The sequence below is a fragment of the Sphaeramia orbicularis genome, chromosome 7, assembly GCF_902148855.1.
Source record: "Sphaeramia orbicularis chromosome 7, fSphaOr1.1, whole genome shotgun sequence".
NCBI classification, from domain to species: Eukaryota; Metazoa; Chordata; class Actinopteri; order Kurtiformes; family Apogonidae; genus Sphaeramia; species Sphaeramia orbicularis.
In genome coordinates, this window is record NC_043963.1 from 925,368 (window position 1) to 941,745 (window position 16,378).

The following is a 16,378-nucleotide window of genomic DNA, read 5'->3' on the forward strand; positions in this document are numbered from 1 at the left end:
ATGGTTCTAAAGGGTTTTATTTAACTAATGGAGTATTTAGAAGGGTTACATGAGGTATTTTAGGTGTTTTTCAGCCTTTATTCAGATTGTTTTTTCGAGGATCTCTGAATGTCAGAAAGTAAGACTATAGTATGTCATTTTAGAACGTCCAGTTTGGACTGGTTCTGGAATATGGTTCTAAAGGGTTATATTAAATGAATGAGGCATTTAGAAGGGTTATATGAGGTATTTTAGGTGTTTTTAAGCCTTTATTGAGGTTTTTCCGATGACCTCAAATTTTCAAAAAGTAAGTCTATAGTATGTCGTTAACCCAACGTTAACCCTAACCCAGCGATTACACTAAGCCCAGTCTGGTTCTGGTTGGTCCACGTAGTTTAAGCCCGGTCTGGTTGATCCACATAGTTCCCAAAAACATCCGACTCATGTTTATATCTGATAATAATCATCTTTTATTTATATCAAAAGATTCAAAGTACAATAAAATATTTCCATCTGATATTTAACAGGAAGACAAAGAAAGAAACCAGTCCAGCGTTTGTCCTTCAGCAGGAAGAAGAATCTGAAGAAGAAGCCATTTGTTTCAATAGAAAAATACTGTACACAGAGGTGGACCTCAGAGCCGGTCCTTGGACCAGAGGTCTCACTCTGAGTCCTAGTCTGAAGCCAAACGACTGCAGCTCCTCATATGAATGTGAAAATAAATATGACACCACAGAAACCAACCCAAACGTACAGACTTTAAATGAGGTTTGAAAGAAAAACAGCACATACATTCATCTGATTTCAAACATGTTTTGATCCATTAATTTATGAAACTAAATGAAATATTACTGCTTTAACTTTAACTGGAAACTGAAATATTTTTACAACAAACCGAAAATAATGAGCAGATTCTGACGTTTGACCTGAATTCAAAGCTGTTTGATGTGGCAGTAAATGATCGGAAACATTTAATGAATTCACTGATTAAGGATCAAACTCCGTAAATGTTCCGTCTGTTCGAATTAAACAGATGCAGATGATGAAGGTCAAAGGTCGATCCTCATCACTTTCACTGATGCAGGAACTGAATTCAACTAAAACCACAGGAAACAAAGTGTCGACGGTGAATCTTCTCTCACCTTCACCTGAGAATCACTGACGTTTGGTCCACGCCCACAGACCACGCCCACAGCCCAGAGGTGTTCAAGTGTCACTGGGAATATCTATTTCAAGTCATTTACTGTCCAGTGGAACAAACTGACACAGCAGCTTCGTTCACTCTGTTTCCATGGTGACACAGGAGGCGGAGCCCGGCCCCGCCTCATCATTTTTGCAGGAATTGGCATTGTGAGGTTGGCTGTCAGACGAAGGGGCGGGGTTTGTGCTGGGGGCGGGCAGAGTGGGTTTTCTGATCTTGTCTTGTCGATGGTAGAACAAGACGTAGGCAGCGTTTGTCTGGAGGTGGAGACAAGGACACACACAAGGTCATTTAACACGGGTCACATGTGATGAGACGGATCAATAAAACTCAAAGACCTGAAACTGATCGGATCAGTACGAGTCATGATGTCACTGTGGATAAAGCTGTTGCTTTGACTGTTTTGTTCCATCGTTAATGAGTCTTTAAAAGGATGATTGTCCCTTTAACCTTAAATACTGGACCTGGATCTGGACCTGGACTGGACTAGACTGAACCTGAACCTGGACCGGACCTGGACTGGAATGGACTGGACTGAACCTGGACCTGGACCGTCTTACTCACCACTATCTGCTCCTCTTTGGCATAGGTCACTTTACTGTCGTCCAAATAGTACCACTGACCGTTGTCCTTGTTCCGGGCATAGCTGGTGTCTTTGAACGTAACACACACAAACATGACATCATCAGTGTTAAAGCATCGCATTGAAAACATGTAAACAGACGTGACATCATTAGAGTCAAAGCAGGTCGACTCCACTCGTTGACCTTCTACAGAAACAGGAAACACACGTCTCGTCCCTTCCTTCTACAGGTTTTTAACAGATGAATGTTAAATGTCCTACAGTGTCCGTCTCTCAGTCCTCCGTAATGATTGGACACAGCGATGAGGTCATAACGGCTCGGAGGCTCCCCATTGGCCGGGTGTTTCCTCAGAAGGCAGTCGGAGAGAAGTCCAGGTCTCTGAAACCACAACAAGAACCATCACAACCCTGTGTGTCCTCCAGTGGACACATCCGTGTCATCAACATTCTAACAGTTACCACCTGGTTTGAGTTTCTGCACGAACAGGTGGAAACCGACCAGAACATCAAGTCGTCCCCTGTGCTGGGACACGTCCTGCATGTCCTCACACAACCCCCCGTGTCCGTCCCCGTCAGTACCTGAGGGGGAAGTCCACGATGCTGTCCAGTTTCTCTCTGGTGAACTTGGTGTAGGAGAACCTCTTCAGATGGATGATCAGGACCTCCGGCCGAGCACCACAGGTCCAGCTTTCTGGTGGCCAGCTGGTGTGTCTTACACACTGGACAGTACCTGAACACACCACACATGATGGGGTTAGTCTGTCCGCGGTCACCTGTGGTAACCAGTAGCATGTGTCCCGACAGGTGAAAACACACCAGTCATTTGGAGGAAATGTTGACGTATTCGAAGGAAACAAGTTTCATCTGCAGTGAAATGACCGATGTTTAAACGGCATTGAATTCACAGAAAAAACCAAGAAACCAACAAACAAATGAACAAAGGAACGAACGAACCAATGAAGGACAAATGAACAAACAAACAAAGGAACGAACAATGAACAAATTGAAAAAAGGAATGAACAATGAACCACTACGAACAAATGAACGAACAACAAAATGAGCAAAAACACAAATGAAAGAACGGACAAAAAGCACATGAGTGAACAATACAAATTAGCGCCTGGGACTGTGGGACCAGTCTGTCCCCCATGTCCTCATACCATGACGATAAGGTCCAGGAGTCCGATCGTCTCAGATGACACGGTGTGTTTGAGAAGGGACCAACCGTTACCATGGTGACATCAGTTTTGCAGGACATGATGCGGACACGATGAAGACCGAGCAGAGTGAAGAACAACTAGCACTGGACTGAGTGAGTTGGGTGAATGTGTGTGTGGTTGCTATGGTTACCATGGGTTCTCCTCCTCCAGCGTCTCCACGGTGGTGAACAGTTCTATACACTCCTGGAGCTGGACCGTGGTCTGCTGCTGAGGACCCTCCATACGAGTGTTTCACATACTTCTACAGGAAGGCAGGAGGACAGCAGGACAAAGGTCAAAGGTCAGAAGGACGAGAGGGTCAGAAAAACAAAGGGTCAGGGGTCAGAGGGTCACGACCTCTGCCTCGTTCGCATTGTAGAACCTCTTCTTCATGTCAGGGTCCCAGTCGATTGCAACGTAGGCTGAGCTGAAGACAAGAACAAAGCCATCACACACCTGGGTTAGGAACAGGGTTAGGGTTAGGAAACAGGGTTAGAAACAGGGTTAGGGTTAGGACAGGGTTAGGAACAGGGGTTAGGGTTAGGAACAGGGTTAGGGTTAGGAACAGGGTTATGAGACAGGGTTAGGGGTAGGAACAGGGTTAGGGTTAGAACAGGTTAGGTTAGGAACAGGGTTAGGAACAGGGTTAGGGTTTAGGAACAGGGTTAGGGTTAGGAACAGGGTTAGGAACCGGGTTAGGGTTAGGAACATGGTTAGGGTTAGGAACAGGGTTAGGGTTAGGAACAGGGTTAGGAACCAGGGTTAGGGTTTAGGGTTAGGAACAGGGTTAGGGTTAGGAACAGGGTTAGGGTTAGGAACAGGGTTAGGGTTAGGAACAGGGTTAGGGTTAGGAACAAGGTTAGGGTTAGGAACAGGGTTAGGAACAGGGTTAGGGTTAGGAACAGGGTTAGGGTTAGGAACAGGGTTAGGGTTAGGAACAGGGTTAGGAACAGGGTTAGGGTTAGGAACAGGGTTAGGATTAGGAACAAGGTTAGGGTTAGGAACAGGGTTAGGAACAGGGTTAGGGTTAGGAACAGGGTTAGGGTTAGGAACAGGGTTAGGGTTAGGAACAGGGTTAGGAACAGGGTTAGGGTTAGGAACAGGGTTAGGGTTAGGAACAGGGTTAGGGTTAGGAACAGGGTTAGGGTTAGGAACAGGGTTAGGAACAGGGTTAGGGTTAGGAACAGGGTTAGGAACAGGGTTAGGGTTAGGAACAGGGTTAGGAACAGGGTTAGGGTTAGGAACAGGGTTAGGAACAGGGTTAGGGTTAGGAACAGGGTTAGGGTTAGGAACAGGGTTAGGAACAGGGTTAGGGTTGAACAGGGTTAGGGTTACCCTAAAAAGCAGAACCCATGTGAACTGTTACCATAGCGGTGTTGATAAGACCAGTATTATTATGGGATGTTCAACTCACAGCGAAGGACACATCGCTGTCCCCCTCCCCCTTCCCTCTTTCCGTTGTCCCATTGGAGTTCACCGCCTGGATGCTGACAGGGCTCCTCCTCCTCTTAGGACACGCCCTCTTCTTCATTGGCTGCTCATTGGCGGTCGGGGCTGGGAGAACTCGCTTCCTCCTGCTTGTCCTCTTCTGTTCTTGTGTAGCATTTTGGACCGATTCTAGGGCTGGTTCTGAGGCCAGTTCTGGGGCCGGTTCTGGGGCTGGTTCTGAGGCCGGTTCTGGGGCGGTGGGCCCAACTAGAGTCTCTGGAACACGGGCCATCAGAGCGGCAAGAACGCCTCCACCTCCTCCGCCTGCTTCTGGTGCCAATGCTGGTACCTGTGGCGGGTCACGGTCCTACTGGTGTCTGCATGTTGTTCAGGTGGGGGAGGGGCTCAGCAGGGACATCTGATTGGCTGTTTGTGCTGCAGCAGGGCTCCGACTGGGAGGGGCCAGGTCTGTCCACGCTGTCCTGATCATCATCTGATGAAAACAGGCTGAAGTGAGAATGTGTGTACCACATGTGATGTGGATGACCATGAGTTTACAGGTGCACTCGAACGCACCACGATAGATGTTTCATCTGACATCAAAACACTGTCATCACTTTTCATTAAGAATTTGGAACATTTTTTAATTCATTTATTCACCGACCTGAACATTTACTTGTAATAATATAAAGATGTGTCAATCACTTCAAATTTATGAGGCGTTTGTGGTCTTCATGGAAACGTTTTTTAATGCGTCTGTCACATTAAAATGAGGCTGAATAGATGAGTACCAAAGTCCTCAAACATCTAGGTGAAAAAAAACATATGTTTGTGAGTTTGATAAATGTCCTGAACTTTGGACAGTCTGACTCTGGGGACACCGAGTGTCCAGGAACCCTGAGTGGACTGAGTCCAACCTGATTCTGGGTTGTTGTGTGAGATCAGAGACGGAAACATGTAAAGTGACCGTTTAAAACCTGAAACCGAGAAACGAGTGGACAGGACAATGTCCAGTTCCATGACTAGGGATGGGAATCGAGAACCCAGTTCTTTTTGAGAACCGATCCCAGTAGCTCGATTCCTTGGAATCGTTTGCCTGCCTGCTTAACGATTCTGCGTATTGAGGTCCACCTTCATTGCGCATGCGTGATGACGTCAAGCGTACGCTGCATTGTTTTGGTCAGAACGAAGACAGCATGGTGTTGAGGCAGAAATGGTCCAAAAGACCCCACCAGGTCCAAACAGAACCCACCAGGTCCAACAGACCACACCAGGTCCAAACAGACCACACCAGGTCCAGTTGAACTCTGTCAACGCTTCCATTTCTTCTAAAGGTGGAATCCCTCCAATATCCTCAAACATTTGTCCACATGTGACTCATTTACAGGAATGTCACATATTTCATTCTTACTTAGCGATGCTTGTGAATGTAGCGGCAGATGTGAAGCCAGGCCCAGTTCTGGTCCGGTGCGGGCAACAAGCGTCGTACCCAAATACAAGTTTCCAAGGTAGGGAAAGGAAATGAGGTGCACAACAACGGGAGACGAGCAGAGTCGAACTGAACTGGTTGGATGTAGTGGACATGCAGCAATACAGGAATTAGTAAAGAGTCTTAAGTTTCACTTTCACTGCACCCCCCCCAACCGGGCCCGCCGTCTTCTGTTCTATTATTTGTACATACTGTATATGGTATATTTTCTGTCCAGATGGAAATATAAATACAGTTAATACAAACACACCCATTTGTACTCTTTTATTCCTCCCTAATGAGACTCGATAAGCAAAATCGATAATGGAATCGGAATTGTTAATTCTTAACGATTCCCATCCCTACCCACGACCATAGAAGACCTCTGTGAAACCCAGCTGAAGACAGGGAGGACGAGGTGGACAAGACAACAAGGACAAACCATGACACTAGTCTGCGACCCATGAACCGTCTTGAAGAAGACATTTTACCGTCACTGATGCCGTTGGTCTGCGTTTTGTACAGTTCGTCTTCATCGTCGTCCTCGTCCTCCTCGTCCAGCTCGTCTGTGGGGTCGGGACATCGGACGTATCTCCTGGACACAAACACAGACATGTCAACGGCTGCGGCCTCAGACAGGACCCACTCGTCCTCGGCGGCGTCTCCTTACACCAGTCTCTGCAGGAACAGGTCGTACAGCGCCTCCCGGCTGCAGCTGCTGCGAGGGACGCTGAGGAGCAGCGGGTGTCCAAACAAGGACGTCCCGTAGGAGCTGCTGCCTGTCCCGTAGTCCCTGTAGTGGGACCGCTCCCGGAGGTAGAGCGCCAGCAGCACCTGGTCCTCCTGCTCGTCCTCCGGGTCCCGCAGCTCGTACCTGGACGCAAGGACAGTACGTGAAGACGGGGACGTACGGTGACGGGAGGACACGAAGACAGACAGGCAGATACAACACAAAGACGGAAGACAGAAGAGGACATGAGGACAAAAGAATAGGACACGAGAAGACAAAAGAAAACACAAGGAGACACAAAAAGACACATGAGGACATGAGGACACAAAGAAAATGCAAAAAGATGGAAAGTCATCAAAACAAAGAGACAAAGAGATGAAGACACAAGGACATAAATATGGGAAGACGTGACGATACAAGACAACTCAACACATGAAGACAAAGACTTAAAACACATAAAAAGACAAAAATAGACACAGACAGACAGACAGGGACAGAGTGATAAAGTCCAGTCGTGTGTCTCTACATGGACTCGCATTGATTTTCAGTTTTCCGTCACTTTTGGAAACATTGGACATGAACAGTGTTTAAAAAGGATCCAACATGTAAACAGGGTTTCCAACAAGGTTCTACAAGGTTTAAAGGACACAGTTTGGACTATAAAGGACATAGCGGGACACCACAGGTTATGGAAATACAAGTGGAAGACATTAGGTCTTCAAAGACTTTTAAGGGATTAAATGCAGATCTGTCAATTCAAGACTTTGAAGCCTTTTTTAGACCCTGCAGAACCCTGGTGGAACCACATGGTTCTGGAGGGTTAAAGGTCAGATCCTTCAGTTCTGGATCAGACTGATGAAGACATGAGAACTTCAGGGTTCTGAGGACATGCTCGTACACAAAGATGTCATCTCGGTCCAGGATGCAGCTCAGAGACTCGTCAGCGCTGTAGATTTTATAGAACCGATGGTTGAAGACGTCGGCGACGACCATCTGAAACACAGAAATGTTTAAAAGACAGAACCCAATAACAGAACCCAATAACAGAACCCAATGACAGAACCCAATAACGTTTAAGCTAGCAGACAGAACAACATCCAGGTGTTCCATGGGTTCTAGGTTTGTGCGAACTTTCAAATGGAACAGAACTAAGGTTACGACTGATGACGTTTCACGAGAATGCGAGAACAGAAGAACACACCAGAACACGTACTGAGAAACGGCCGCTGTCCTGTTGTAAACGTGTGTATGTTGTGAGCTCTGACCTGCGTTGGATGTACGTTGGTCATTTCCGACAGACAACTGCACAGGTCGGACACTTTTCCTGCTTTCGGGACCACCACACGATGCTGCAACCAAACAAACAGTCGTCCCTCAGTAATGACATCACTGGCCCGGGCGGTACCGCAGGTTCAATGGTTTCCCTTAAGTATCAACTGGTACCTGGACGGGTTTGGCGTACGGGTCCAGGGACACGAAGAACACCTCCATGACGCGCTCCTTGCTGACAGGAAGTGGGACGCTGAGGTAGCAGAAGGGGTCAAAGGTCACTGAGACTTTGTGGCACTCGGGGCAGACCAGAGTGGACTTGAAGAGGCCGTGGAACGTGTCGACGATCACCGAATCGTTCCTCCGCCGGTGGTTACGCCACGCCTCCTCGGCCACTTCCTGTGAAGAAGAAGGAGAAGACGGGGAAGGTTAAACCTGGACCTGGACGGGAACAGGTAACGGTGACACCTGGAGGTGAACACTGGGACCGCACAGACGACTAGGTCTGTAGGGTCCCACTTAGAACCCCAGTTTACAGGTGCTCAGCTGAGTGCACGTCACGTGACCTGGTCCGGCCGTCCATCGGCGTCTCGCAGCTCGATGTACTCTTTGTTCTTGACCCGGTTCAGGTCTTCGTGGAGTCCGTCCAGAAGGAAGGACAGCAGCTCCTGACTGTCATGTTGTTGGTACCCAAGGAACTGGGACGCAAAGTGTCCCACCTTCGTCTGAAGGAAACACACACACAGGACAGAAGGTGGAGTTGACCTGCAGGTTCACACGGATGGAGACAACACCCACTACACCCTGAACTACACCTGAACTACACCTGAACTACACCCGACACCTACACCCTGAACTACAACCAGACTCCAACACCTGAACTACACCCAGACACCTACACCCTGAACTACACCTGGACATGATGAGCACCACCCTTCAGTTCTGTCCAAGTTCTCTTGACTGGTCAGACACGTCCTTGTACTTCATGGAGGATCATCACGTTTGTGTAACTTGACTCTTTCACCACAAAAAATCTTGAACGTTAGAATTCCTTGTTGGTGGACATGAGGCCGACTCCACCTCCGGTCCACGTGGACCGGGGTCAGGACAGGTTTACATGTTCTACACTTGATTCGTTTTCAGATCAGACCAAACAGGTGTGTGTTTGGTTCACAGACGTCCACTGCTCTGAATTCACTCATTACTAATGTTTTCTTTGTTGGTATTTTGGTGACGGTCACCTGTGGAGAAGGTTTCACACCTGAACATTTGGATCACATCAAACTGCAACATCTGAAACTGGACCAAACAGAGGAGTGAGTCTAACCCTTATGCCGTGTTTCCACTATGTGGAACCGGCTCAACTCGACTCCACTCTGGTACCAGGTCCTATTCCAGACCGTTTCCATTACAGGAGACTACCCACTTTCCAGTACCTGGTCGTCATAGCTTTGCGGTGCGTTACTTCTGTGTCGTCTGCTCGTCTGTTGCTGATAAACTCGCTTGTTGCCTGTTGTCTCGTCAAACTCATGCTGAATTTTTACGTCAGCCACCAAAGACTGAATCTCCTGACTGAATGGTGTAGTTTTACAGACTGTCATCATGTGGATTCACCTACCGCTACATTTACTGTAAACTTCTGCACCTGTTTTTTGCAAAAGGGCGGGTCACAGAGATGACTCTGACCAATCAGTGGTCTGCAGTGTTTACATGTCACCTTTTAGTTTCTGGTCCCCAGTCCTGGAACCTCGACGAGGTGATACCAAAAAACTAGTACCGGGTACCAAATTCCAGGTCCTTTTTCGTAATGGAAATGCAAAAAGGCCGAGTTGAGTCGAGTCGAATAGAGTCGAGTCAGTACCACGTAGTGGAAACACAGCATTAGCGTTAATCTGGAAACTGAAACTGGTCTGGGTCCAATTTTCTCAGATCAGGGCTGGTTTAAATCTTAAACTGATGCTGAAGGTGGAGGTTGAAGGTCATTCTGAAGTTTTCCTCGACAGCAGTGGTTTGTTTTTACCTTGAAGACTCGTGGAACCACAGAGTAATGTCTGCCCGACCACATCTGTTTGATGACGTCGGCGTAGGCCTCTGCGATCTCCCCCTTCATCCCCAGGGGGTTGGTGAAGTTCAGCTCGTCCAGGTACAAGTTCCTCAGGAAGTACTCGGTCAGAGGAGGAACGTTACTGAGACACTGAGGACGACGGCGGAGACACGGACACATGAAGGGGACAATAATAAACAGCAGAGAGGATGAAAAACACCAGTAAATGTATGGACCTGCAGGGCCGAGTTCATGAAGCAGGTGTTCCCCAGGTTGGTGAGTCCACAGACCCCTGGTTGACCCTGGTACGAGTCCTGATCCTCCACTGAGGTCCTCCTGAAAACCACATACAGGTCAGATCCACATACACAACAAATCTGAGTCCGGCTGCTCAGACCGGGTCCTGTTCAGACCAGGGACACAACGGTACTCAGGAAAACCGTGGACCATTCGGTCCACCCCGCACGGGACGATCCGCCCAGATGGACGGCAGGTTTTCGGTTTTGCAGTTCATTTTGCATTGGCGGTGAAAGGCCAAAGTCCACCCCACAAGTCACTCTCTCTCTCAGTCTCTCTCTCTCAGTCTCTCTCTCTCAGTCTCTCTCTCTCAGTCTTTCTCTCTCAGTCTTTCTCTCTCAGTCTCTCTCTCTCAGTCTCTCTCTCTCCGTCTTTCCTCTCAGTCTCTCTCTCTCAGTCTCTCTCTCCTCAGTCTCTCTCTCTCAGTCTTCTCTCTCAGTCTCTCTCTCTCAGTCTCTCTCTCTCAGTCTCTCTCTCTCAGTCTCTCTCCCTCAGTCTTTCTCTCTCAGTCTCTCTCCTCTCTCTCTCTCTCAGTCTCTCTCTCTCAGTCTTTCTCTCTCGTCTCTCTCTCTCAGTCTTCTCTCTCAGTCCTCTCTCTCTCAGTCTCTCTCTCTCAGATCTCTCTCTCTCAGTCTTTCTCTCCTCAGTCTCTCTCTCTCAGTCTTTCTCTCTCAGTCTCTCTCTCTCAGTCTCTCTCTCTCAGTCTTTCTCTCTCAGTCTTTCTCTCTCAGTCTCTCTCTCTCAGTCTCTCTCTCTCAGTCTCTCTCTCTCAGTCTCTCTCTCTCAGTCTCTCTCTCTCAGTCTTTCTCTCTCAGTCTCTCTCTCTCAGTCTCTCTCTCTCAGTCTCTCTCTCTCAGTCTCTCTCTCTCAGTCTTTCTCTCTCAGTCTCTCTCTCTCAGTCTCTCTCTCTCAGTCTCTCTCTCTCAGTCTTTCTCTCTCAGTCTTTCTCTCTCAGTCTCTCTCTCTCAGTCTCTCTCTCTCAGTCTTTCTCTCTCAGTCTCTCTCTCTCAGTCTCTCTCTCTCAGTCTCTCTCTCTCAGTCTTTCTCTCTCAGTCTCTCTCTCTCAGTCTTTCTCTCTCAGTCTCTCTCTCTCAGTCTCTCTCTCTCAGTCTCTCTCTCTCAGTCTCTCTCTCTCAGTCTCTCTCTCTCAGTCTTTCTCTCTCAGTCTCTCTCTCAGTCTCTCTCTCAGTCTCTCTCTCTCAGTCTCTCTCTCTCAGTCTCTCTCTCTCAGTCTGTCTCTCTCAGTCTCTCTCTCTCAGTCTCTCTCTCTCAGTCTCTCTCTCTCAGTCTGTCTCTCTCAGTCTCTCTCTCTCTACGTGCATGTGAGCACACAGCACAGGGAAGCCCCGCCCCTCAGTGACAGACAGCAGACACAGGCATGGTTTTAGACTTGACTCATATCAGAGTCCTGCACAGATCCACTACTGTTCCAAACCCGTACCCGTACCTGTACTCATACCCACGTACATTAGACCCACAACCCGACCTGTTATTAAACACATTGTTTACACAGTGACTCAAAAGCCGAGGTATGGACCGAACCGTGGACTACCTGTACCCGGTGCAGCCCTAGTTCAGACCAGGTCCTGTTCAGACCCAGGTCCTGTTCAGATCCAGAGTCCTGTTTCTGGACTGGGTTCTAGTCTCTAAATAGGTATGAACCCCCACAAGGACATGTGGAGATCTGAGCCGGTCTGAACAGTGACCCGGGTTGTGTTGTTGTGGATCAGCTGTTTGACACTAGAGTGAAATTAAAGTCATGACTCATTAACTACAAATCAAACAATAATATGAATAAATGACAGATCAGTGCAGAAGGAAAGCCTGAGTCCAGTTCTGAATGGGGTTCTTACATGATCTGAGGTCTGGAGCTGGGCCACGTTCCATCTGCGTTCCTGGTCTCCATGATCACCGTCTGAACAAAGACACGGCAGAACCCATTAGCCTTCGTCTGTTCACACGCAGGTGCTCATGTGACGTCAGTGTGGTGATAGCGTGGCGTTAGCGTGATGTTAGTGTGACATTAGCGTGATGTTAGCATGGTATTTGTGTGATGCTAGAGTGACATTAGCATGAGGTTAGCATGGCGTTAGTGTGATGTTAGCGTGGCGTTAGCATGATGTTAGTGTGGCGTTACAGTGATGTTAATGTGACATTAGCATGATGTTAGCGTGGCGTTTGCGTGATATTAGAGTGACATTAGCATGATGTTAGCATGGTGTTAGTGTGATGTTAGTGTGACATCACCATGATGTTAGCGTGGTGTTAGTGTGATGTTAGAGTGACGTTAGCATGATGTTAGTGTGACATTAGCATGATGTTAGCGCGGCATTAGTGTGATGTTAGAGAGACATTAGCATGATGTTAGCTTGGTGTTAGTGTGACATTAGCATGGCATCCTCACCATCCCTGAGCTCAAACATGCATCCAACACACTCAGGTGGACGTTTCTGAGACGTTCACAGCTACTGTCGGAGCTTTTCATCCACAGACGACACTCGGAACCCGGAGGAACCGAGAAGGAGCGGCAGACCGTCTTCTGGACCCGCTCTGGACACATACAGACAGAGCAGTTACACGCAGAACTCAAAGAATCAACGGGGTTCAGATCCAAACCAGGCTGAGCTGGACCTTCTCATGGTCCACCTTCAGCTTCAGCTCACCTGTTTCAGGTGAAGACACAGATCAGACACAGACCTCTGGGTTCAGTGCACAGGTTTCCCTCTGTTTCAGTCTGGGCTTGTTCACTCTACCCTTTAGTTTTCTGTTTGTTTCTGCCAGTCCAGCTCCTGTTCCAGTGTCCACCAGTACAACTACCACCGAGACCAGATCTAGGACCACCAAGACCAGATCTAGGACCACCGAGAGATGGACCACCTAAAGGAGATCTAAGACCACCAAGGCCAGATCTAGGACCACCAAGACCAGATCTAGGACCCACCGAGAGATGGACCACCTAAAGGAGATCTAAGACCACCAAGGCCAGATCTAGGACCACTGAGACCAGATCTAGGACCACCTAGAGGAGATCTTTGCTCTGCCATCAGTGTACTGTGAAACTGTTGAATTAAGGTACAAATGTTGTATCATTCCCTTTAAAGGTCAGGGTCAGGGTCAGGGTTAGGGTCAGGGTCAGGGTTCATTGTCACCTCATGCAGAAATGAAAACAGTCCACCTTAAAACCTGCGCCGATCAGGACCAGAGTCAGTCTGATAGAACCAGATCAGCAACCAGAGACCAGGTCTGATCCCTATGTGAACAGAACCAGACCCACCCAGACTTACGGATGCTGTCAGTGCGGCTGAACTGTGCAGTGACCACATTATCCATGTTACTATGGAGACACAGGAACACCTGGACTGGATAAACCTCCACCTTCAGAGTACTGGGAAGGTCCACCACCTACAACACACACACACACACACACACACACACACACACAGCTGCTGTTAAATTGAACACCACTCTCATTGGTCGTTGTTTTCTCAGTTACACAGTGATGATGAAGAAACTGTGTTTTACGTGTGTTTTATGTGTGTTTTACGTGTGTTTCAGTAGTGCTTCAGGAGTGTTTCAGGAGTTACCTTCCTCTCCAGTGGCGGCTGTCCGTCCACCATCCCGTACCAGGACAGGAGTTTGTGCCAGGCCTCGGCTGGAACCAGTACAAAGTCCTCGTTCTCCACCAGACGCTCCTTCAGGTGGTATGAGTCCAGATCTGATCAGAGACCACAGAATAAGTGTCACCTGTTCAGAGTCACACATGGGAGTGACATCACAAGGTCTTTACTGACCTTCGAACAACTCTGTGTTGTCAATCTGTCCTGGAAAAGATGAGGAGTTCTGGTCTCCAGATTCCACAAACTCCTTCCACTGTTCGAACCAGCGTCGCTCCAACACATACCTGGAAAACACACGACAACCAAGAACACATCCATTCAGAGCCACAGCGTGTGTTTCCAGTGTCAGATGTTTGAGGACATCATATCAGCTCTGACTGTTCTTCTATAAGCAGTTCAAACAGCAGGAGTCCACCTCTAACTCCAAGCAGAGCCAAAGCCCTTCAGAATGAATGGATCTGTAAAAACACTTGAACACCAGTGAACAATGGTAAAGTTGTACTGTCATACTTTCACATTAGCAATAGATTTAGAATAAGAATATTAGCAGTAGTATTATTATTAATAATGACAAATTGTATTTAGTCAATATATTAAAAAAATAACTGGAGCTGAGGTGGATGTTTGTTCACACCAGAAATATGTCTGATGATACCTTGTCCCCAAACACCTGATTTAACCTAAAGTCAGAGTAATGGAGTCACCAACAAACTCTCATAAATACAGAGACACAGAGGGGACCTGAACACACCAATAACCATCAGCTTTTGGTTTCTGTTCAAACTGTCAACAAGTTGTCATTTCAAACAATGACATTTATATTTCTCAGCTTCACTAAAATGTTCTTGTTTTGTATGTAATGATAGATTTTTTTTTTTTTTTTTTACTTAACATCAAGTAAAGCTTGTTTTCATGAAGTTATTGATTAATGCAGGATTAGAATAACATGTTCACTCGTTATATCCATGAGTAACGAACATTAGCTTTTTGATCATTAATTACATGTTTAATAATTAGTACATATAGTAGAATGCTCATCTACCATGCAGGACCAAATAGTCCTAATTAAACTACACCAATATTGCTGCTATTTAATAGAACTTCCTTATACTTTATTTAATGTTAACAACAAATTCCAAGTCAATAAATAAATAAACCGTTGAATCACAAACATGATAAAAAGATTCATAAGTCAAACACAAGTGGATTCTCCGGATTAGATGAGGTTAGTGGTTTTATGTGAACTCTGAATAACTCCCCTGAACTGAAAGGAATCTGACAACAGGAGCCAAACAGAAAGTGAAGCGGACGGTGTGACAGTGAACTCAACGCCTGTCAACGCGTCTCCTCATAGGATTAAAAGTACTGGGATGTTTGGTTAGACGCCGCTAGTCAGTCCTGATCTGATTCTGACAGTATTAATATCAAGCTCTTCTTTAACTGTGTGAGAAACACAGCACACCGCCGTTAAAACCACAGTTGAATCTTACGAGGCGCCTTGAACGTCGCACTCGGCTCACATTAGCATTAGCAGCGTCGGCTAATGATGCATTCCGTCCACGCTGTTACTCGACTCTCCGCGGTGATCGAGCGATTACAGCGCAGTTTAACTGTCCTAATAAACCCCCCACACACACAGCGGCCCCAGCGGGAACCCGACAACCTCCGCGGAGCTTGTGTAGCCGCGTTAGCAGCGGCAGCAGCGGAAGCGGTAGCGGCAGCGGCGGGCCGCTTCACTCACCAACTGTCGCCCGCGCGGAGCTCACAGCGCCGCAGCAGACACTCGACCTCCCTCCGCTGGGTGTCCAGGCCCGGCGGCTCCACGGAGGAACAGTGGCTGTTGGCCGTCATGACGCCGATCAGACACTCATTAATAGTATCGATTAGAAAAACAGGCGGAAACGGAGCGCGGAAGCAGAACCGATAAATGCGAATAAACGGGAACTGCAGAGCGGTGTTTGCGGAAGTAGGAAGTAGTTCAGGCGATGACGATGACGACTTCCGGTGGCATACTGGTGCGCATGCAGGTCCGCCACCAGCAGGGGGCGAACAAGACAGGATGACTGATCAAATAGATGATGTTTCATTAAGAAGATAATAATTAATACTACAAAACAAACCATGAATACAGAACCTGTGGTTCACCATGTTTGTACCGTTATTGTTTAAATAAATACATAAAGAAAAAACCTTGTCAATATAATTAACCATTGTTTTTTTTATGTTCGGTTCCGTGTCCATTTATGTTTTCCTCAATAAAACGTACACCTTGATCCTGCGTTATTGTCTTCTTCTTCTTCTTCTTCTTCTTCTTCTTATTATTATTATTATTATTATTATGATTATTATTATTATTATTCATAATAATAATCATGACAAGTAATGTGTTGTTCTGCAAATGTTTTTGTTTTTTTTTTTAACTTGAAAAATACAAACTCTCATTAAGGATAATAACATAGTAATACAAATGAACATAAATAAAATAAAGTACAAAAATCATTGGGATATGATGGCAAGAGCAGAAATACATTCAAATACAATACAATGCAAATCATTAGGCATT

The 16,378-nt window shown here is 47.0% G+C and overlaps 1 protein-coding gene across 1 annotated transcript; it reads right to left on the minus strand.

The window, feature by feature from the left end:
• Positions 1-425: 425 nt before the first annotated feature.
• Positions 426-15,806, minus strand: LOC115422273 (ubiquitin carboxyl-terminal hydrolase 11-like). Its single transcript, XM_030138521.1, is given in 25 exon segments — positions 426-1,437; positions 1,745-1,833; positions 2,025-2,127; positions 2,130-2,142; positions 2,343-2,437; positions 2,439-2,493; positions 3,114-3,206; positions 3,208-3,224; positions 3,320-3,384; positions 4,373-4,514; positions 4,516-4,883; positions 6,350-6,453; positions 6,529-6,732; positions 7,487-7,581; positions 7,854-7,937; positions 8,032-8,256; positions 8,424-8,582; positions 9,878-10,051; positions 10,138-10,237; positions 12,052-12,113; positions 12,603-12,748; positions 13,483-13,600; positions 13,783-13,913; positions 13,990-14,099; positions 15,557-15,806. Coding segments are annotated over 25 exon segments (3,042 nt in total). The 5' UTR covers positions 15,667-15,806; the 3' UTR covers positions 426-1,257.
• Between the last annotated feature and the right edge of the window lie 572 nt (positions 15,807-16,378).